Source organism: Leptodactylus fuscus, chromosome 1 (assembly GCF_031893055.1).
Source record: "Leptodactylus fuscus isolate aLepFus1 chromosome 1, aLepFus1.hap2, whole genome shotgun sequence".
Classification (NCBI taxonomy): Eukaryota; Metazoa; Chordata; class Amphibia; order Anura; family Leptodactylidae; genus Leptodactylus; species Leptodactylus fuscus.
This window is the reverse complement of record NC_134265.1, coordinates 268838446-268863857: the sequence shown is the minus strand read 5'-3', so window position 1 is coordinate 268863857 and position 25412 is coordinate 268838446. Positions and strand designations below refer to the sequence as shown.

General features: G+C 37.8%; 1 protein-coding gene across 1 annotated transcript in view; it reads right to left on the bottom strand.

Annotated features, from left to right (window-relative positions):
• FAT4 (FAT atypical cadherin 4) overlaps positions 1 to 25412 on the bottom strand; it is a 200842-nt gene that overhangs the window by 44970 nt on the left and 130460 nt on the right. The window contains exons 3-6 of the mRNA XM_075287307.1: positions 21091 to 21352; positions 19427 to 19777; positions 11805 to 12727; positions 11516 to 11690 (exon numbers count right to left, since the gene is read on the bottom strand). Of these exons, the coding sequence (XP_075143408.1) occupies positions 11516 to 11690; positions 11805 to 12727; positions 19427 to 19777; positions 21091 to 21352 (1711 nt within the window). The remainder of the gene's footprint in view (positions 1 to 11515; positions 11691 to 11804; positions 12728 to 19426; positions 19778 to 21090; positions 21353 to 25412) is intronic.

Sequence of the window (25412 nt, the reverse complement as noted above, 5' to 3'; positions counted from 1 at the left end):
GTGTTGCACGGCCTTCCATGTTTGCTGCAACACTACATCCTGCTGCAGGAACTCATACCTATAGAGTACATGCCACACACTATTGATCTCATAAATCATCAGGAACTTATATTAGGAGGCTGCCCAAGAGAAAATTATTAGATTATTAAGAAGACGAGGCCCATTTCCTGCTACACTGCACCAAATACTCAGCTGTGAAGGCCTTCTACTTCCAAAGACTCTCTGCCCACATCCCAGACTTCACATCAGCAGACGAGAAGAGTAAACTCTACATCCTACTGGGAGAAGAGGAGTCCACTGTGGGGATCGCTGCCCAATATGTGTCCAGCTGTCACCAAATGAGGAGAAAATTATCACCCATCTAATCACCCACCCACCCTATGCCCTTCCATACCCACATGTCCCAAATGAGAACAACGAGACCCCAAGGACTATTGTACCCCCAAAAGCACCCTCCCACTCATCCACCCACTCCACACCCACCAAAACCACCCCCCTTCCTCACCCACAACCACTCTCTTTACTTTGGCAATGCCAAATGTATATTCGGACGTGCCAATAAAGCTTTTTTGATTTGATTTGATTTGTGTCTACAATGTATGAAGAGATAACTCAAATTCATTATATGACATATGACATTTTGGTAAATTTGGTGCAATTTGTTCTATCTTAAAAGTTTCCATCATATTTCTAGTCTCACACGGCATACTTCTAACTGCGTTTGTTCCTGACATGCATAGCATAGGCTCCTCTGTGATATCTTAGCACAGGAATAATTTTATAGTGAAGTCACCAGACTAAGCACAAAGTGAGCTGGTAATATTTTAACTATGTAGCCTGAGCTTAATACCAATATCATATTTGTGGTGAAAGATTCTGTTTTTCTTGGTCAGGCTCGTTTCCCAGAATCCTGGATTTCACTGCAATAGTACTTACTCCTGAGGACTGGGTTTTTAATCATTTAACAGTGGACCACCAGTAAGCCTCTCCTAAAGCTTCCCTTGATAATAATCTACATGATGAGGACGAGAGCTTTAGTGTCTCTATACACACCCTGTGAATTGTGTAATATTAACCAGCATAGGGAGAATATCTTATTAGACATCAGGCTTATAACTACGAGGATATGTATAGACGCTGTAGTCAAACTCCTAACAAAGAGTCTGCTTTATACAATCCCTCACCCTTAGCGGTAGTTTAGGCTACAGTTCGGCAGGGTGCTACGCCCTGATCAGGTAAAAACAATATATGTATAATTGATCCTTTTCCTTGTTCCTTAAATCTATGCAATAATCCATTCTCTGCCTCTATGAATGAGCTTTAGTTAGCAAGCGTCCAATGATTATCATTTCATAGCAGCAGGAGGGAAGTTCAAGAGAGAAAACTAATTACCAGTAATTACAATTAGATTATAGAACTGCTGCCATTATGTATAATATTCCAGAATTATCTAGCGACAACAATTATGCCTTTATTATGTGCTCATCACATTGGACTTCAAGCCGATTTAGTAACGTGGAGTCAGGAATCCTAATGTCTTTAGTCATGTATCGCTAAAATGGATGGATAATATTACAAAGCGTTTTCATCATATATAATGTTTATTTACAATATCTATTCAATGTAACAGAAGATCCAGAAGAAGAAGATGTTAGATTTTAGTGGAAAGCTTGTAAAAAGCAGACAGTATAGTAAGTCAATTAGGAAAAGCACCTGCTCCGCGCCGGGAGGATACGCTACATTGGCATACACAAGCTCATTAATATTTTGATGCCTTATGTCTCTTAATCGCTAACATGTCTGACAACTTACTTAATGGTATAAGCTGATTAAGACACTTTTCAGAATAATTAGGTGACGGAAGCCTGACTGGGAATACACAGATGTAGTCTCTTGTCTTCTAGAAATGTGAATGTTAAGGAAAAAGAACAGATGTACCAGGGCTCAATGTGTCAACTTAAGTGGATCTATCATTATCATACTGCAGTATGTTGCCCTCTCTAGGGACAACATGGTATGTGGACAGGTCTATTCTACTATTAGCTAGAGATGGGAGAACCTTATGAGTTTTGTTTGAAATATTTGTGGGTTCTCTTGGTTGTTTCCTTTCCAAAACAGAACTTCTATTGTTATAATTTGGGGTCTCTTCAGACTCAAGGGTATATAAGGCAGAGGTCCAGGGGTAGGGCCGCTTTAACCATAAGGCTAATAGTGCTGCCCCGCTGTCCCACTGCTCCAGACAGTGAGGTTTTATATGAGGATGTGGACATGAAACTGTGGGGGGAACCAGAAGGGTGACATGAAACTGTAGAGGCACCCAGAAGGGTGGTATGATATTGTGGGCACGCCAGGAGAGGAACATTATACTGTGAGGGCAAACTGGAAAGGAACATATGATGTCTCTTTGGACCCATCAGGTAGAACAGGGTAAAGGTCACTGCGGGGCAAGTAAATGTATGATGCCGGTGTAGGGGAATGTAACTGTATTGGCCAGCAATGGGCATTAAATTGTATAGGTCTACTAAGGAGTAATTATACTGTGTGAGGGCCACTAAGGAACATTATAATATGTAGATGCCACTGAGGGGATGTTATAATTTGTGCAGGTCAGGTATTGATGGGCCCAACTATGTGTTAAAATGGCCCTGTCCAGGGGAGGAGAGAAAACATAACAGTCTTTCTCACCTCTTCTGGCTCCATCCCTCAGAACCCTCTTTTGACCTCCTGAATGATGTTAGTGGCTGCTGGGGACCTCCTTAATGACATCAGAGGCCTGTGATTGGCCCTCAGTAGTCACATGGGGGTCACCAATGTTATGATGCTTAGACGCAAGTGTCAAGACATTGGTGTGCTGCCCTACATAATCAATGAGGCCCGATTACAGATACTGCAAAGGAGTCCAGGAGAGGTGAGTAAGGGCTCGTTCACATCTGCGCCCAGGACTCTGTTCTGCAGGTTTCTGTTTCCTGCACAAAACAGGGCAGGAGACGGAAACCTGCTGGCATTTTTCAAATCCATTCATTTGAATGGATTTGAAAAGTGTCCGGCCGTGAGCATCAGTGAGCGTTTTATGCTCTCTGCGGCAAAATAGTTTTTTTTTTAAACTGGACACAGAGTCGGACATGCAGTACTCTGTGTCCGGTTTTAAAAAAACGGTTTCGCCGCGGAGAGCATAAAACGCTCACTGGCGCTCACGGCCGGACACTTTTCAAACCCATTCAAACCTGGTATTTTCAAACCTGTCACGGCTGGACTCGGCATGACAGATTTCCATCTTCTGCATACAGAAGACGGAAACCTGATAACGGAGTCCAGACGCTGGTGTGAACCCAGCGTCACACTGTTTATTATATTTACTCACTTCTTGTGAGCCTTGGCTTATTATAATCCAGGGTTGGAAGAGAGTGATGAGCCCCAAAAATTTAAAATTTTGGAAAATTAATAACAAACTTGTGATTTATTGTTATTATTTTTTATATTATAAAACATACATGAACAATAGCACAGCTTTAACTTGTCTTAATTGTGCTCTACTTTGACTGAAAAAAATTCAATTATTTTATATTGATAAAGAGGTAACATAATAATACATAATAATGTAAAAAGGGAAAACATTAAAATGTTAGAAAGTTACTGTCCATCGTCCTGTGCTTCACTATGCTCATGGACATAATGTAATTATATTAGCTATTATCTCATGGGAAACAGATGCAATACACAAGTGAGGCATCCACTCCCAAAGATCTTTATAATCCAGATACATCTCTGGTCTGACTTCATAGAACAACAAAAAAAATTCTGCATCAATAATAAGCTGCCTGCGGTCGAGTCGAGACGTCTAGAAGTTCTGTAGTGTAACTGGCAGTGATTATTGTAGACCCACAATGCAATATTTATGAAGAAGTCAAGTGTGAAGTGTGAGAACAGTTATTGCTTATGCCAGGTTACATCTCACAAGGGGTGAAAACACATTGCCAGACACAGCACAATGCCTGCGCAAAAATGGAATCTCATTCATTTATAATGAGATTTTTTACATTTATTTATTAACAAACATACTACATTGGTACTTCATGAAGACCATGGCATGCTACGGATGGGTGAAGACGCAAGGACTCCATTTTTAAGAACCTACTCTTGTAGGTCAATGCAATTTACCTGTACTGCCACTAAAGGCTCTTCCACGCTCCATTAAAGAAATTACTTTGCATCTATACTTCCTCTTTGAGAAGATGAATTTAATGGGACACTGGTTGACATTACTGAGTAAAAGTATTTTAATTGTTTGGTGGATTAGCAGAAACTCATATTTTAATACAGTAATACCATTATTACCTTACAGTGCTATATTCTGATGGAGATGTACTGAATGGCCAAGCGTCTTTAAGGCTGATTAATAATACAAATAATACAATAGGGATACAATAGATTTCCAAAGTGTCCTAGTTGGGTGTTACTATTAATAACTAGCTAGCTAGCTATATAAATACATGGATACTGTAGATAATTTGCTACAAATACACATTTTCTTTGTATTTATACATACAAATATATGCTAAATTTTCTATAAAGTTATCAGTCGTTCCATAAATATTTCTATAAATTGCCAAACCTAATGCATTTGAAGTATTCAGTAATATTTTACCTCTTTCTGTCCAACCATTTCACACGCTTGGTTCCTATGGGAGCAGTTGGAGAGTCCAGGACGAGCTGTAATAAGTGAAGTACTTTCACACCTACATCTCATGGCTTTCCTTGTGTTTGATTTGTCTGCCAATAACTGCATTAAATGAGCCTCCCAAAGTACAGCTAAAAGATAGAAGCGTGGCGATGTCCTGCCGGAGGTGATTTGTGTGTGTCATAAAGCGGATATTCTACAGAGAGTATGACATAGCTGCAGTGACAGAGCAGACAGGATAGATGAGGCTTTCTCTCCAAGTAGAAAGCGTTTCATTAGTGTCCTTACTTCACATTCTCAATCAATTTGTTTGTAAATTACCACTTTCTTGAGATCATCCTACATCAATAAAATCATACCCAGATGTTTTCTAGAAAAGCGCAGGAGGATACTAAATTTCATTTTAAATTGGCAAATTTACTAGAAAAAATATTTGATACTTTATAAGTGTGTTTGTTTTACTGTACTCAGCTTAAATGTCTTATAATTTAACCCAAAGTAGCAATGTAAACATTCTAACATTACATGCCTAGGAATAAAATCAATCTTAAAGACTACTTTCCTTATTCAACCCATATACAATAAGATCCTTGTGGCTAATGAACACTATATACATTATTACATCTAACTACTGAACAACATGCTTAAGAAAACACGCCTCCTTAAAGCTATACCGACAAATTGTTCAGTATATAGAACAACTCAGCCTGATGGAACTATTATTGACTTCATAATAATTTTTAAACAACCCTGTATGTAAATAAATAAATATATATATATATATATATATATATATATATATATATATATTTATTTATTTATTTATATATTAAAATATGGAGCTAGAACCTGGAGAAATTATATAGGGAAAAGGCAATAGCTACATTGTGAGAGATAATTTTTCTATTTTAATGACTCACATTAACAATGGAAATGAATAATATTGCCATACATTTTGTTTATTATGCTAAGGCCCCAAATAGCAGGCCGCAGTGAAAAAGCGCTGCGAGAAAAACCTTTGCGGAAATGCATTACTGTTGTTCCCGCAGCACTTTTCATAGAAAGTCCACAGAGGTTTCCGCTGCTTGTATTTTTCTGCAATTCATTAGAATCCCATCCGCTTTGCAGTGACTGTGAAACGCAGAGTATTTTGCCTTGTATGGTAATACTGTACTGTATATCTAAAAGGAAAGGCTGTAGCAGAACTATAGCACAATGATGTCATCAGTATTCCTGAAGCGTATACTGCACAATATAATGTATATGTTGAAAGTTTTGTATAAAGTTGTGGGTGGTTCAAAATCTCTGAGGTTTTTCTATTCCATGAGTGTTGTTTATAAGTCTTTATAAGGCTAAGCCTACATTCACATGACCATTGATCCCTCCATACATTACTTTCAGTTACAATGGACAAAAATAGAGCATAACCTATATTTTGGCAATCTGTGACAACGGACCGTCAAGATTTCGGTCATCTGAATAGCCCCCATTCACAGACGATGAGATGAATGTAGTTGTGTGACGCCACTGACAACACATTGCAAACCCATTGCAGAATTTCTGAAATCAGATGGTTTTTGCTGCAGTTCGCCTACAAGTTTCTCTGTGGTCCTGCAGTTTTATACCTCTGCACTGGAAATCTGCAGGTAAAACCCACAAAAATAGTTTGATATGTTCCAGGGTGCTCTGTGCACTCCAGGTGTGGGTGGCAAAAGCACTATACACAATATAATACATGAATATATATTATAGAGAAGGGCATGCATAACATAAAGTGAGACCTTGCAACTATCACAGAGCCTACAGGGAATGAGGAGGAAGTCCTGGTAGGCCTTATGTTCCTTCCTTAAGGTATGGATTAGATGTACATTGTATGGCCCTACAACACTAAAACATGGGAAAGTAAACTATGTAGACGCTTTTCTGCCCCAGATTGCAGGATGATAGGTGAAAGTCCTATGATTTTACTCTGGAATCTCTTTCACACTTTAAATCTTTCTGAGAAAGAGCTGGTTGTATAACTATAACTATATAAGGTCTAACATTTAATGTGGTTATGAAAATATTATAATCTCTTTTCCTCCCCGGATATATGTTTTAAATAAAGGACACTACACATATATGATCACAAATGTCAGAAACATGTTATGATGGAATATGAAGGATCCAATAGAACTATGGCGTTCTTGAAAAATTCACTTTGGATATACTGTAAGATTCTTTTTAAAAGTTCTGTCTGATACTAAAATGAGCATTTTATGAGTCCGGAAAAAGTTATAAAATTCTTATTTTAATATCAGGCCAGAAAAGGCTAATATTACCATTCTGACTTAGCTTCAAGGTAAGTACAGCGCCTTATCAGGGCGTATATGTGCAGGACATACACACATTGTATTGGGAAATCTGGTGACAGATTCTCTTTAAATATTCTGGTAATATGTTAACTTTCTATATAGTAATGTGACCTTAATCTACCAGTTTCAGCTATTACAAAGCATGACTAAACACTGGAGATCCTCTATGTACAGTAAGCTGCAAGTACTGTAAGTTACAAATGGTATTTATGGCTTGGATGCAGCTGTGCTTTATAGCGAACCTTTGGACGCCACAACCTTGTCTCGTATTGAAACAGTAGACCATGACTGTTAGCAGGTTTCCAGATGTGCAGTTCAATATCTATGCAACCAATAAATAAATGGATGCTGATGGCTGGAATGTGAGTGTTTTCCCAATAGAAAAATGTTCAAAGAGTTAAAGATATTAATGAACAAAGCTGCCGTAGCGGTACTATTCCTGACGTCCAGCCAGAACTTAATATTTACCTATCTTGCTTAGCCTCTGCCAGATGGAATAAGAGAGATGTATATTCTCATTGGCTTTCTCACAAAGCAAGCCACAGCTAGGCAAAACAGTGATTTATACACTCGCAAGCTGCAACAGTCCCATAAAAACACTTTCACATAGACGCCTGTTGCTTTCCTGGCAAAAGTGCAAGGTAGAATGATAGGCCCGTATCTGCAATCTGAAAGCTGTCATAGATTTTGGAGGATTCATGACATTACCCATAGAGATTTAAGCGCAGGATATGCTGGTAAATTTTCACATTATAACAGAATACCCTGGGAGAAACTCACAACATGAATCTTAGGCATGTTTGCTATGGAAGTGATAAAGTGCTTTAGGGAAGTGTTCAAATAAAAAATCCTGGTGTCTCCTATTGCTATCCTGGAAATTAATAATAATATGGATTGAATCTGCACTGCATTTATAGCTATGGCCCTTACGTTTCATTATAAATAGGTACAGATGGGTCCTTCTTTACTTGACCTCTTAGAGATGTGTAGTATGAGATGACCAGATCTGGTCATCCTTTGTCAATGGATGTCTATGCTATATGCGCATATATATAGATAGTTTATGTTTTGGACTGAAGACTGAAGTGTATATATACTGTATGAAGGTCACTGAATGCTTAATTTGGAAAATGTAGCTGTGTGACTATATATGTAGATGTAGTTCAGTTTCTAAACTGCACTGGATGTCCTTCCACTATGTCACGTACACCCCATTGTAGACACTTTTTTGACTCCTGGGATTTCCATTACAAACTACCTTAAACTTGTCTACTGAGAAACAGAACTGTCCTCAACCTAATGAGACACATAAATGGAAATATATAAATGAAGAAGGAGCGGTATGTGATTGCTATGGTCACATATCACGGCTGCATGTATAGAGCAGGATTATAGTTTGGTTCTGTAGTCACTTGGACAACAACCACCTACGATACAATACACAATATAGCAAAACCATGTGAATATTTGTTAAGTCCATGGTTAATGTGGATCACAGCTAACTTAAATGGGTTATCCAGGATTTAGGATTTTATAGCCTATCCAATATTTGGAAGAAGAAGGTGGATAGCCGAAACGGCAGGTGGAGACCACATTGTAACTACGCTCTAGATGGGTATGTGGTCTGTAACCTAACTCTATTGTGTGATTGTCTTCCTGTGCTATATACATATACCAATATATTAACATATATGGTTATTGTAGGGAGCACTGCTATCTCCCTATTGTGGACATATAAGAATATATGCTATATAAGAGCTTTGCTTTTTCCCTATTGTGGACACATAAGAGTATATGTTTGTCCTGATTACAGGTATTACCTATATTTCAATTGGTGCATTTACTCCTGCACCATACTCACCTCATTTTCTGCATGTTGGTCTCCCCTGACATATTTTGGGAAATTGTGTATTGTCAGTTTTCATCTATGTATTTCTATTTCTAATAAATATATAATTTTTAAGACCCCTTGGGCATTCATTAATGTTGAGTGTCTTATCTCCTTCCATTTTGTTTCTTTGCTTATTGTTTCAGGTGTAAAGGCACATCAGTTGTAGAAAATTTATGGCTTTTTAGAAGATAATAGTGTTTTTAAGACTGGTTGTCCCTCCATTTTCTCCTACTGTGTGGTGCTATGTTTCCTTTAGCATTGGTGGGTGGGCCAACATCCCGACCCTTTCCCCCAAGCATGTAAGGGGCCAATACTATACACCGGATAGAAGGCAGAAGCATTTGGCTTTGTGACCAGGTGTCATGATTACAACCCAGCTCCTACTGAAGACAATGAAAGCTGAGCTGCAGTACTGGCACTGGGCCACAATACCAGGACAAGAGCTATCTGCTGCCGACCCCATGTTGTGTATCAATGGGCATCAAGAAGTGGCCGATACAGCTAATCGATGAGGGGGCGGCTGATATCACCCCACTAATCAAAAATGTATGGCCTATCCTAAGAAAATGTCATAAAATCTGAAGTCTTGAACAACCTATTTAAGCTCTAGTTATACTGATATCATGGCTTCTTCAATGGAGACATGACTGATTTGTTGGAATTTATTTTGTAATGGATCCTGACTGGTATTACCAGCTTTGTTATTACTTGGGTCCTTCAAGATTTGGGTTTTATTTATTTTTCTTTTATTGAGACAAATCATACAGCAGACTATACTACTGTGACTGTCAGGAAGAAATGAAAACCACTAGGAAAGAACTAACTGAAGTGTGAACAGGGCTTAACATGTGGAAAAACTGAATCAGGTAACATAGTGAAGTGAACAGATGTTTAAAGGACCATACTGATAAAAACATCATTCCTTGCTCATAAAAGCATATTTCTATTCCACTGTTCCTGAAAGAGTAACATTTATCACTTATAGAGAAGGTAAACTGAGGACAGTTCGTAGTCATACATCTCAAGAGAGAGACCAGACAGTTTAGTTTTACATTGCCGTACACACAAATGTAAACACTGGATTGTACGATATTTTATCTACAAACCCTGGCACTGATTATAAAGAGATATTCCGTCCTATGAAGCTTATATGCAATGATTAAAGACTACACATTTGTTCTCTGTCTCCATATTGGCCTCCGCTAAATATCTGCATGGTAAAAAATGACTTAGGACTCGGTAAGATCAACTGTGTGTTGTCTTGTAGTTACATCGCTCATTGGTAACTGAGTATCTCAGACATACTTCTCCAAGTTTCAAGTGGCTTTAAGGATATAATTCAAGTACAGAATATTAATTTCTTTAACAAACAGAATATCCCATATATGGCTGTCCTGGGTGAGTGGGAGAACAGCACGACCGTGTCTCATGTATCCTCTGAGAGGTCACTTACAAAGTTTTATAACTTTTCTAATGAGTAATTGATTTCTCCAAATTGCTTTATGTGCTCACAAGAAGACATAGAAAAAACCTATCCGTATCCAGTAAATGTAAGGAGGGTGATAAAATATTAGTAACCCAATGTATCCAAGTAATGTTACAGTTCATCTACAGCAAATGGAGAACTGAAAATGGTGAAGAATTAAAACACATTGGGGAGATTTATCATTGGTCTAGTAGATTACATAGCTTTATCGCTGCCCTGAAGGGCACTAGATCTCCGAAATATTCTCCTTTAGAAGTAATGTCTCTATGCTACAACTTTTCTTTTGAACCGGACACGTACGCCCTTACATTTCTATGGCTGTACATGTCATACTGATCTAAAGAAGGGTGAGCGGATACCCCAATATGTGTTATACAATGATAATATAGGAATTCTCTGATACTCCTCAAGTGGCTTACTTATACCGTATAGGCTGCAACATGGGCAATATTACAAGGTAATCTCAGTACCTTTATATTTACCTAAATATAACTACTGTTACCATTAGTCATATGTACCATTTATGCTAGGTTCACACTAGCGTTCGGCAGTCTGTTCTTTGGTTTCCGTCTTCTGCATGCAAGAAGACGGAAACCACAGACCGGGTCCGGCCGTGAGCGGCGGTGAGCGTTTTATGCTCTCTGCCGCGAAAACGTTTTTTTTTTTTAAATCTGCATGTACTACATGTATTGCATGTCCGACTCTGTGTCCGGTTTTAAAAAAGAGCTTAAACGCTCACCGGCGCACACGGCCGGACATCTTTCAAACCCATTCAAATGAATGGGTATAAAAGAGTCCTGCAGGTTTCTGTCTTCCATCTCTGTTTTTTGCAGGAAACGGAAACCTGCAGAACGGAGACCGGGCGCAGATGTGAACAAGCCCTTACTTTATCTACATAGTTGTGTCAGATTCATATAACCACATAAGGAGAGATTCTGTCACATAAGTGCAGGTCACATTTTACATTTTCTTTCACAAATCCTTGTTCCATGAAGTACCTGTTTTTATATGTTTGTACATTATAATATCATGGCTTCATACAACTTGAAATGTGTTTATAGCTATATTACCATTATGTTAAAATAATAATAATAATAACCAAGTACCTGAATCAGTAGCTGTGATCAGTAATATATATTGCTCTTTCATCTCTCGATCCAGACTTTTCACCACACTAAGCTGTCCAATAGAAGACAATCTGAAGGCCCCATCCTCATTGCCAGTGGTCAAAGCATATGTTAACCTGCTGTTAAGTCCCTGGTCATCATCTCTGGCTACAACCTGAAATGAGTAAATGGTTTCATCTTATAAAACAAGACATTTTGCATTTCATAAAAGCATCTGATGTTTCTAGGTATGTCTAATAAAGAGAATTAAGTAAGAAGTTACACTAACCTGGAGCACTGTCTTGGGTAATACATCTAGGTTCTCCGGTACATTTACTGAGTAGGGGGACAGTTCAAACTTAGGAACCACATCATTAACATCAGACAAGACAATGCTGACTGTGGCTGTGTCAGTCCGTGGACTACTGCCACGATCTGATGATTGGATGACCAAGGAGTATGAGGACTTCTTCTCACGATCCAAAGGCTTGGCTATTGATATTATTCCAGTGACTGAATCAATCCTGAATTCATTGCTTGGATTTCCATCTATAATAGCATAACGGACCATGCCATTTACTCCTTCATCTGCATCCATTGCCACCACTTGAATGAGATCCGTTCCTGTGAGTATGTTCTCACTTATTTCCACTTTAAAGAGGCTTTGTGAAAAGCGAGGGTTATTGTCATTAATGTCAAGAACCATGACTACAACATCCACAGAAGAGGAAAGTGAAGGCTCTCCTTTATCGGTAGCTATAATTGTTAAAGTATAATTGGAAATATCTTCTCGATCTAGCTCTCCTGTTAGTCGCACTTCACCATCAATATTTCCTATACTAAATTTATTTCCCAAGGAGCTAAGCAAGGAGTACTGGACATAGCAGTTTGGTCCACTGTCTGGATCAGTGGCTTGAGCACGAAATACAATTGTTTCAGTGGGGGTGTTCTCTTGGATATAAGTCAACTTTGGAGATATAAAGCTTGGTGGATTATCATTGACATCCAACAAAATTATGGAGACTTCCACAGAGCTTGTGTATCTGTATGCTGGTGGAGGGGCCAAATCATGAACCTGTACCACTAGATTGTAGAAAGACTGACTTTCCCGGTCCAATGTCTGAAGAATACTTAAGGCTCCGTCCTTGTTAATCTGGAACTGACCCATACTGTCTCCGGAAGAAATACTGTATAGCAACTTAGAGTTCAATCCTGATAAAAATCAATAAAAAAGTACATTATATCACTCAATAATTGATTTAATTTAAAAGTTACAAACACAGCTAAAACAAACTCGTGAAATTCAATGGATTAGTCTCCCAACACAACTAGGATCCAGGAAGGGATTGCTGTATATGGTACTGGATATGCTACAAAATCTCTCCAGAAGGCTACCTCTATGAGAAGGTTACCCCTTATCTTTATCTTTTTCTTGGGACAGATTTTCCATTTCACCATATATTATGATGAAAATAATTCATAACAAATTTTAACATATATTGTTATTATATTGTTATTATTGTTATTAAAAAAAAGCCCGTTCTTGGGATCATTGGGGGTCTCAGCAGATTGACCACTGACCATTAATTTCCCCTATCCTATATTTTTATCATTCATTTCTAGGTTTAGTGTTCTTTTAAAGATTAAATGTGAGCTGTGATTTTTCTTACAGTATGAGAATTCGCTCATTTTGTAAAACACATTTTTGACGTTTCAGCCAAAAAGACCAAAGAGACATAAGGAATCAGCTGGATATATTCTGTTCCTATAGCAATGTGCTTCATATTTTAAAGAACTTTTAGGGAAACACCCTAGATATATATTTCAATTTATAGAACACTACTACGTAGTTTGTCAACTGCTTCCACGTGTGAACCATGGGATCCCATTGTGCCTTAGAAGCTATCCTTCCTGGCGTAAAGAAGCAGATAATAGAATACAGAAATGTATAACCAAACTATAATGAGATCATGATTAGATTGAACAAGTAGAGGCTAAATACTAAATTCATATGATGCCAAGGGCTACAAGACTAAGCAGATCCTCCAGAAAACTGATGGACCACTGAATGATTTGGTTAAAAAAAATGAGTCCTGAAGTAAGCCACCGAAGACAGGATTATATAAAGGAGCTTTAGGGTTTAGCAGAGCTAGCAGCTATGGATAGGGAATTAATTAGGTTAATTGTTCAGGAAGGCTTGCTTTACACTCTTAACTCTTGTGTTATGCTTTCTTTGCATGATTTATCATCATTACTGATACTTAGAGTTTGTTGCATTGGATAACATTTATACTGACTTGTAAAGGGAGCAGCAGACTATGGTTGTAATATCCATGTATCAGCAGTTATTATGCTACATGCCATATTAATTACTGTATATTATAACGTCACAAGTATAAATATCATAGACTTTCATTTGTATATGAAAGAAGAAAATGGGAATGTAAACAACTAGGAAAGTTTCCTTAATTTCCAGTCCTGAGAAATTCTCACAGACAAGAGTTTAATGTCTGCAGACAGTTCCATAACACTGTCTACAAATGAGTAATATGACAACAGGCATGCTTAAGCTCTTATCCTAATGGGTCTTGGCAATTTCTCCAAAAACATAATGTAAATATAAGTAAAAGAGAACAATTATTTATTAGACAAAAAATACAAAACACATCATGTGAGATTATGTGTTCACTGGGAAATTGCTATGGCTAGAAATGGACAGTGTGGAACAGAAAAATATTACCTACATTTAACAATATACCATTTATTTGCTATCCAATGAGCTTTTCCAGGCAAGTGTTTTGTATGATAAAATGGTGACGCAGAATACATTTGTTCTATAAACCCATGATAAAATGTACAGGGACAAGAGTTCCTGCTGACAGACTCCTTTTAATCACAAACCAATATGGCCTTAGAAATGACTGTACACTGGACACCTGATAAACTGACAAAGGTGCTAAACTACTCTCTCCACTGGGGCTCTAAATCCCACACCCTCCACTCTTAAGGCTAGGAGCTCCGTCTGTCGGATTACCAGCTAGTCTGGAGCTGACATTCTCGCCCTCCCTACTTTTTGTTTAATAGTGTAAATTGTTCTCATTCGTACATCTTACACTGTTGTCCTTTTCCGTTTTTGCTACCATTCTCTCATTCTAGGTCACAGATGGCGATTGGTCAATGTGCAATGCTAACATTTTGCCTTGGAAAGTAGACATTTCCATTGGGAGCCCTGTTGGGCATGCACCTTCTTGGTTAATGTGTTGAGCTAAAAGAAAACCTTAGAAAACCTCTACAAGTCATTCCTGTTCTGTATTGTTAATAAAGATGTGATCGACCTTCACCCAAAAAGTTGAGTGCATCTTTTTCTATTTTCTTTTGGACAGTTTTAGGAGGTACCAGAGAAAGTGTTATTAAAGGGATTTTTTTAGTGGTGGAAAACTACCACAGTCAGAGTTTAGAGGAAACAATGACAATATAAATGCATACTACAAGGAAGGAGAGACCAAGCTATTTAAGGCATTTTGGCTCCAACTGAGTTTTTCCCTGCCATGTACTACACCTCAGGGGTGGGACAATCGCCCTTGGTGTCACCTCCCTCCAGTCATTATACTGTAGCTTTCAATAGGATAGTCATTTATTTAATTGCCCCCCTTACCCTTTTTATCACTCCAATTTCTATTGTTCTTACACTGGGTGACACTTATTGGTACAAAAATTAACATACATTGTTTTTTTCGCTTTAAATCCACAAACTGTGTTCCCTACCTAGTTAGGTGCCTACTCCCACACCTCATCCTTTCCCAACATTTACGTGACACACATCATATTCTACTAACATGCCTTCACTTGCCAACACAGGAAAACATTACTTTAAACATAAGACTTTAAAACACCTAAATGTTGAGAGACTTGAAGATAAGGATGGTTCCTACTTGTCTCACCATTTTTTGTAAGTCACATAAATATTTTTACATTCATTTTCCTAGGAATAAAAATATGTATTTTTAAGCTTAGTTTTACTAAAAACTCTTATTCCTAGAAAATGAAATATAGAAAAACAGATGAATGTGACCAGTGATTTGTAAAGCCCGAGCAGACGCTCTAAGTCACAGTGAGGATTTTCCTTTGAATGGATTTGGACTACTGTCATTGTTGTAAATATTCATGATTGGTGTACGTGGAAACTTCCTGAACAGCAGACAGCTCCTTTGTGTAGATTCCTGCAAGTATTAATCATGAATGGCCATAGCTGGAAAGGGTGTAGAGCGAAATTTGCGAGCACAATATTCAGGAAGCTGCTAAGATAAAAACAAACAATACTGCAGGAGTACTAAACCAGGGGTACAATAGTTTAAGAGATTGCAAACGTTGGAAACTAAATAATAGGGATTCTGAATGTCATACTGACATTTGGCCGTATTAGCGGTAGGAATTCAGAAATTCAGAGATCCATGTAGAGTAAGGTGTCTCTCAAATGCATATTTTAACATCTGTATCACAGACACAAAGTCCAGGCCTCTAGGAAACCAATCAGTTCAGAAGATCCATGGAAAGTTCAGGTTCATTAGTTTTAGTTGAACTTATTTCTAATACTAAATTAAACTACAGATAATTATTATTGCTTGAAAAACCTATTTAATTAGATCCAAATACTATGGAAAGTAGTCCACGGTACACTCAGTGGTCTCTCAGCTTCTCCTGAAGGTTTTCATAGCCATTGAATGGTGGATTGGATCCCTTAACAATATACTGTACACTTAAGGTGAATATCGGCCAAACCTGCCTAATCTGGGCGACTATTGAATGTACATGGTGATGCCCCACAGGATGTTTACTCACTTTCTGAGCTGAGAGTGCATGTGTTTAAGGTGGAAGGAGACTGTCAGATGAAAAAGTTGTTGGCCAAGTGAGTATTTGTCAAACAGCTATATAACATGTATTGCTAACCTAACACCCTGTAGACTCTTAGGCAAGAGCAGGAAACTGGCAAAGCAAAGAGAGAAGATTTTTTTCTTTCTAAACACTTGATAAGACGTAGGATCAGATTTCTGAAGACCCCGACTGGCACAAGGTGTGTCTGAAATGTCTTAAGATGCTACGAACTCTTAATAAATGAGGCCCACACCTGTTTGCCAAAATGGAAGGCTACATCTAACAAACTGGCTAGGACTGGGAGAAATCTGGCATTGATGTGTGGATACATTCCTGCCATATTGTCAGATATGTTAGAGATCTGCCTGTTTTATCTTTTAAATAATATACAGATGTAGCAAAGTTTAACTTGAAGCTTAGTAGAGTTATTTGGACTCTTATGTTGAAATGTATTATATGCTGGGATTTCATATTGATAGATCCACTTTAAGGGACTTAACAAGATCTCTATAATCCTTTCTGAATGTGAAGAATAAACATTGTAAGGATTAAGCATTTTTATAGGGATAAGGATATGCATTTGGCACAGACACATGATATACAATCTAATTAAAACAATTAGTATAGATTTCTTTAATTGCATTTTTACATTTGATAGCATTTGGCACAATGATAGGGGTTTGTTTTACTGTGACTGCACGATCTTAGTTCAAGTGTTTTGTCTCAGTTGGTCGCCATGGTAACTGTGGTACTTAGCATATCGCTGAAAATAAATACTTCATATTATCTAAGTAAACGATCTTCATTTTATTCAAATAATCAAATTGTTTGCAATGTGCTTACTAGCAGCTGGTGTGGCATAGAAAGCTGGTCCATATGCCGGGATCCCAGATGTCTATGGTGATTCCCAGCACACTGGTCTACCACTATCACTGTATAGAAGTAACTAGTGATGCTGTTATGTTGTGGAAATACCAAAGGAAAGGAAGAACGCTTACTCGCCCCATCACCTCTTATACTGTGCGCTACATTCCCTACATACTTCTACTGACAGAGAAAAGGATGTTTCTACAGAATTAAAGGTTGCTCTTTTTTTGGCCAATCTTACCACTAAGAACGTGCGATGGACAGTGGTCTCTTTTGCATAGGTTTTTACTGTAAAACAATCCTTAGAGCATATTAAAACAATATAGAAAGAAACTAGGGTACCCAGAGAAAGCCACAGCTATGTGACTATGGGCTTATTCACACATTCACTTTCCATTCTGCTTTATGTTCTGGGCTTTTTGAGGTTGATCAATCTCCACACATGTCAAAAATGGTTCCATTTATTCATTTGTTTGTTTGTATTACTAGACTTTACAACGTGTCTAGGTCCATGAAAATCAGACACTATATACGAATAGCATCTGCGTGCTGTCTGTGATTTTCAGGGACCATAGGCTAGAATGGAACTCAGTAGACCACAAAACCGACCAAAATAGAACATTTCTCCATTCTTTTTCCAATGACTGTTGGATCGTGGAAAAGAAATATACATCTGCATGCACCTATTAAAGTCAATGGGTGTGCATGCAGTTCATGATATAAAAGAAAATCACACTTTCGCTGAAAGCAGACGAGTAAATAAATCCTAATTTATACAGAGGTGCAAGGCATAGCAATACACTGATAGTAAGTCTGCTACTTATTAACACAGATATAGCTTTTCTATAATTCTACACTTTTGTGCGTTTGTATTGGTTTCAGTTGGGGAATCCACTAACCTTTGACAGTAAGATCTGAAATATCTATCTATCTATCTATCTATCTATCTATCTATCTATCTATCTATCTATCTATCTAGATATACGGTAATTGTTTTATTCCACTTCACAATGTGTTCATACATTCGAAAAATACCTCTTTACTATTATGGTTTTTGTGTATTCCCCTTAAGTCTACCGCTAAACTCTGGGGTGGGCAGTGTCACATGATTTTTTTTTTATACCTACAACTCCCCAAACACCTTACATGCACGCCATATGTGTTTTATTCGCCCTTGCTCTAAAACTCCATCTCCTTCCTGCTCTGGCAATAAATATAGCCCCAATTATTCTCCCCAGTCAATCTCCTTTCCCCTCTGGCAGCCATACTGTATATGTATCTCCCAAGGAGTTCCACTGCATATAGATAACAATTGTATCATGAAGTGTATGCCAGTGAAAAAAATAGTACATCTTCTATCACAACAAGTCAAAATTTAGAAGCATTCTTCTTGATGTTACTATATGAGGCCATTTTGTACAAAGATGTATAGAGAAGCATAGTGATATACTGGTAGTTGGGACTGTCACCTGATTAGACAGTTATGGATTTTAGATAATTCTATACATGTTTGTGTGTTTATATAGGTTGCAATTAGAAAATCTATTAACTGTCCACTGAATAAGAGCTGGTCCTGCCATGACAAGCAGCGTAGAAGCAATCTGTAGGTTGCCATTCAATGAACAGAAGATCAGTACCCTGAGAATAGGTGTGGACATTGAGGAGTGTGACTCGGCACTAACACTTATCTCTGCAGGTGGGGGGTGCACATTACTATATATCCAGGTAACACCACACTATTTATTCTCATCAGAGGATCATTATTATAATGAATGTCTTATAAATGGCAAAATCTATCAATTCTTATTATCAGTACAATAAACATTATACTTATCGGTTGACAACCCTTTAAATGTATGGTCCTGTGAATTGTGCAACCCTAAATTACTTACGAAATTTGCTGTAAAGAATAGAATTTACAGTATACACATTAATAAGTACTGAAATCTCTGCAAAACAGAATACATATCTAGTCATAGGCGTAGCCAAATCTCTGACACCTTCATCACATAGAATTGGTTTTAATTAATGATTACATTCTGGATTAGAAAATGCCATATAATCAAAAATTCTTGCCAGATATAGACCACAAGAAGCATCTTGTCTCCATGGGATGTAATAAACGTAATGAAATTAGTAAATGAAAATAAAAGTAATGGGAAAACTGCATACCTTCATCTGCATCAGTCACATTGAATGTGAGAATCGTGAATCCAATCGCTGAGTTCTCCATTACAGAAGCACTATAGGAGCTCATGCTGAAGACTGGGGGGTTGTCATTGATATCCATTATATTGAAATAGACTCTCACGCATGAGAATTGTCCTCCACCATCTTGTGCACACACCGTGAGAATGTAATACTGCTGTACCTCAAAATCCAGTGCACGTGTTACATTAAATACACCAGTCACAGGGTTCAGAAAGAACATGCCATCCTCATCATCATCCGTAACGGTGTAGGTGATTTCTCCATTAATACCAGAGTCATCATCTGTAGCCAGTATTGCAGCTACAATCGAACCTGATTATGTGAATAAACAGAACTTCATAAAAATATATAATACAAAAATTACTTGAATAAGTAAGAAAATAAAATATAACATCATATAAAAAGATTTATATTATTGCCATGATTATGGGGGCTGACATCTTTCCTAAACTCCTCTACTCTGCTAACAAAATTTAGTGATATGTTTTACAGAAGAGTCATAACATAGGTAGTTATAGACTGGAGCGGACTCATTGAGGTCTACAAGAGAGTATTCTAGACATGTTCTGTGCAAGGAAGAGGAGTAGATAAACTGTGACATCATCTATTGTCAGTAGTAGATGCAATGATGGATCCCTATCGATGTTCCCAGTACAGATGTGATCTTCTATTGTAATCCTGTTTGAGATGTCTTGTCTGTGATGTAAATGATGTAGATAGTAACTTCAAAAAAAAAAATCATCAAAATTTTAAAAATATGTTGAAGAATCTGACGTGGTCTATTTGAGATCTTTCATCAAGTAAATGGAGTTTTATTTTTGGCAAAATTTGTAGCTGTAGAGAAAGAATTGTGAATTTACAAGGCCATATTTTTGGTCCTTGTAAGGTCCTTTACTTGGAGTCTTCTACGCTAGAGATGAGCGAGTAGTATTCGATCGAGTAGGTATTCGACCAAATATTACGGTATTCGAAATACTCATACTCGATCGAGTACCACTCGCTATTTGAATGGAAAAGTTCGATGCAGAACCAGCATTGATTGGCCAAATGCTATACAGTCGGCCAATCAACGCTGGTTCTTCTCCTACCTTTAGAAGTCTTCTCCGTGCAGCTTCCCCGCGGCGTCTTCCGGCTCTGAATTCACTCTGCCAGGCATCGGACCTGGGCAGAGCCGACTGCGCATGCCCGCACTATATTTTCTTGTAGTGCGGGCATGCGCAGTCGGCTCTGCCCAGGCCCGATGCCTGGCAGAGTGAATTCAGAGCCAGAAGATGCCGCGGGGACGCTGCACGGAGAAGACTTCTCGGAGGATCCAGCCCAACCCTCACTCGTGGACTTGGTAAGTGTAATTTGATCGAATGTTGCCTACCCCTGAAACGAGCATTTTCCCCCCATACACTATAATAGGATTCGATATTCGATTCGAGTAGTCGAATATTGAGGGGCTACTCGAAACGAATATCGAATATCATATTACAACATTTTACTGTTCGCTCATCTCTATTATACGCTCCTGTGATGAAATTTATTTCTGTTTTTGGCAAGAATGATAACAAAATTTTTAATTTTAGAAATGCTCACAAAATACAAAACAACATGAAAATGTTATGTAGTATCTTGCTTACCTGGCATGGTGTCTTCTGCCACATCAAATGAATAGACAGCTCGGCTGAATTTTGGAATGTGATCATTGACATCACTTATTGTGATATTTATTCTTATATCTGAAGACTGAAGACCATCATCTGCCCTAACCAAGAGGGAGTACTTAGAGCGACGTTCTCTGTCCAAGCGTTTGGTGGCTATCAAGTCTCCTGACTCTGGATCAATGCGGAAACTGTCATCGGCGCCACTAATAATTGTGTATGTTACAAGAGCATTAGGACCCTAAAAAGAGAAATAGTGTATTCTCCATTAGATTGTATGTACAGTATAGAAAAGTTGGTAAAGAAGAAGCAAATGAAGTTGGAGAAGCATTTTGCAAGTAACTGTAAATAGAAGCAATACCTAAATAAAGAAGTCTACAGAATGCTGAGATGAAAATCTGATACTCATGAACCTCTTGGAGAAAGGTGGCCATACATTTTACATTAATATTGACTGGACATACTTATTGTGGTGGGATTGGCCACTCATCTACTGTATAGGGTTGTGCCAACTTTCTGTTCGATAGCAGATGTTGAGGGAAAGGGGGAATGGACTTTTTGAATTCCACATGCCCAGTCCTTTTCTTCTTGGGAGGCATAAGCTACCATGAAGAGCGTTTGAGCCAAAGTATCTGTACATAGGCAATACTTATGTAACTAAATTGTATGGACAGCTTAAAGGGATTCTATCATTAGAATCAATTTTTTTACAAATACCACGTCAGAATAGCCTTTAGAAAGGCGATTCTTCTCCTATCTTTGTCATTCTGATCTGCGCCGCCGTTCCTGAGCAATTTCTTATTTTCTCTACAACACACATCCCTCATACCATAGTCTTACATTGACTATATGCTAAATGTGTGACTTCTTTTATTCCTTTATCATAAGTGTTTTAACTATCCATCCACACTATATCCCTTGCCATTAATAAGTCATATCGTCTGTCTCGTCTTAGAAGACTACAAGCATGGAAAGAATGCAGATTGCTCTTCTAGCATGATAACATCTTCTATATTCATTTAGACAATTAACCAGGGAGATCAATGGCTGTGAAATATACAAAGTATTAGATATATTTACAATTATAAACAGATGTTATTGTAAAAAATGTCCATTTTCCCTGTTATTGTTTGAGTCAGTTTTGGATGTGTTACTGATAATGTGTAATGTGAACTTGTAAACCATACAAACATTCACAACAGTCACTTTCTATTATGTTGTTAAATTACATACAAACCAAAAATTGGAAACATACAATGAAATATAATTTATGTTAATACAAAATGATTGAAATAAAGAAATCCCTGCTTTAAAATCCAGTCCCCAATGAATATTAGTATCATTGACTTCATATATTATTAATTTTTTATAAAACCTCGCCCAATGTGATGGCTATTATCTGATATTTACTGTACCAAATACTATTGCTAGTGTCTAAAGCAAATGAATGTTATAAGATAAACTTCTAATTATCTGAGGTCATACAGAATATAAAGTGTGAAGTAAATTACTAAAGGGAACCTGACACATTGTACGTGCAGTTCTATCTGTAGGCAGCGTATCAAAGAGCAGGAGGTCCTGAGCAGAAACAGCTTTGTGGGAGAAGGCCCAGTATAACGTAAAGGGTTTTACAGAAAGGTCATTGGTATGAAAAATCAATATAGGGCTGGACAACCCCTTTAATTCAAGTGCAGTGAGTGGTCCTAAACAGCAACTGCAACTCATCTCTATATGAGATACTGAATGACATCAACCATTGGATTCCTAAACGCAGATATTTGCATCAATACGTTACACATTATACTGAATCCCTTCCCACAAACCTATATATCGATCTGCTCAGCTGATCCTAGTATATAACATAATGTTTGTACATGGGATAGTCTTTTTTTTGGTGACCGGCTCCCTTAGAAAGTGAAGACATCAGTGATTATATTGATGCATGGGAAGAATATGCAAATCTGACTTCCATGATGTAATTAGGAAGCCAGTGCCTCAAGAATACACACCAATAGAGGGCGCTCCCTTTAACATCATGCCGACCTTCTCAGAGGCCTTTGTTTGCAATGATGTTGGCATTATACCAGAGACTGAGAGACTGTATCTGGTAAAATCCCAACATCATTGCAAACAAAGGCCTCTGAGAAGGTCGGCATGATGTTAAAGGGAGCGTCCTCTATAGGTTTTCTTGACTGAGAATCTGTCTTCCTAATTATATCATGGAAGACAGACTTGCATATTCTCAGTGAGCGCCCTCTATTGGTGTGCATACTTGAGGCACTGACATCCTAATTACACCATGGAAGTCAGATTTGCATATTCTTCCCATGTTCCTTTACACAGTGGAGCGCTCATGGCTTAATAAGACTCCACACACCTAAATGGCGGTCTATCTCTATGGAGTGACGATATCCCCTCAACCCTATATTGATGCAGACAGAGACTTGGGCGCTGATGTACAGACTTTCTGCTGGTATCCAGTAACTTCAGGTTACATTTAAGAAGTCATCCAAAGTGTAGTGCCATCCAGAAATCTATTATATCTAGAGCAAATGACGTGAATAAAGGAATCACTAGCTATTCTGCTTCTCACCTCCGGTACTTTACAGCATTTACAGTAAATTGTTCTAATGTCATCTGAAGCGTTGGATGAGATGAACGCCTATCAGCTCGGATTCTGTCCGCTCTAGCATTTCCTACATCCCATTGTTACTTGAAGGACTCGATGCATGAATACAAGTGAATTCTGGTGTAAAAATCGGAGCTACTTCTGCCTGAGGAATAGCATTCATGCTATGCTACTTTTCCCAAGGATGTTCTTAAGTAACATTTCATTTATGAGATGGAAGTAGATGATGTATTAAATGCAACAACTATTTCCTATTGAGTAACCTGATGCAACAATGTATTTTTCTTATTTCGGCAATTACTTTGATCTGTGTCTTTGGTGACATCTTGAGCATCAGTTGTCTATTAATATAAAAGTCATTCTGAAGCTAAAGATGAAGACACAGTAAAAATATACTGTAACGTACATTGATCTAGAAGGTCTACATTCATGAATTATAAAGCAATTACCTTCAATACAACAGTCCAGTACAATACTGACCACTTATATCTGTACATTTACCATTACACCAATAGAAATCATATGGATGCGGAAGGAATAATGTAGTCTAATATGTCACAAGTAAGTATATTATTATGTGTTTTTATTATTCAGTACCATACAGGGATCTCTGTTGTTTTAGACAAATCTATCTTAAAAGATACTATTTAGATAGGGGCTGTAAGCCCCACATGTCAGCAGAGAGTCGCTCACTCATGACAATGTTAACAATTCATGGACTTGTTAGCCACACAAGAGAAATAAAACACTGATATTTCCTTTCTGTCAGTTACCACTTATACCAAGTGTCACATAAATATGTGATGTAAAAGATATTACAAAAATGTTAAACAGAAAAACCACAATTCTGGAAGAAAAGACCAGGTGTCCGCAATCCCAAAAGACATATACAATCCTTTCCTTGTTTAAAGAGGTAGAAGTGGTTAAGATGTGCTGTATATATACTTGTCATTTTATTACACCATGTAGATAAGTGTTTCTAGATGATAGATAGATAGATAGATAGATAGATAGATAGATAGACAGATAGGAGATAGATAGATAGATAGATAGATAGATAGATAGATAGATAGATAGATAGATAGATAGATAGATAGATAGACTTCTGCTTTGTAAATGCTAAAAAACTAAGGCTATGTACACACTTGTGATGGGCTCTTCGCCATTTGGGTCCCCCTGTGGACCTGAACTCTGTCTGCTAAAAAAGCAGTTACCCACGGATATCCACAGACTCCATAGATTATAATGAAGTCCACCGAGTTTCTACTGGGTTTACACGGAAACCGGCGATTTTTGTCAAAATCTGTGGCGGACTCCAACACAGATGTGAAACTAGCCTTACAGTGCAGTGAATAGGGGCAGATGTTTTTAGAGCCAGAATGAAATTTATACTAACGTCCAGCTGCCTGCATGTAATGTAATAATGCACAATATCTATATACATATCTAATGTAAGGAAAATTCAACCACAGTGATTACATTATTATTTAATATCACAGAGCACCATCACACCTCTGCTCTGCACATACTAAAGGTAAAGCACTAGGAACCAGATGTATATGGGCGCTTGTACAGAACTATACTGGGTTAACAAATAGCTTATCGGTGGAGGTAACAACAGTCAGACTCCCTTCAAGCTAATATACATGACTTATCCTTAGTATCAATGTCC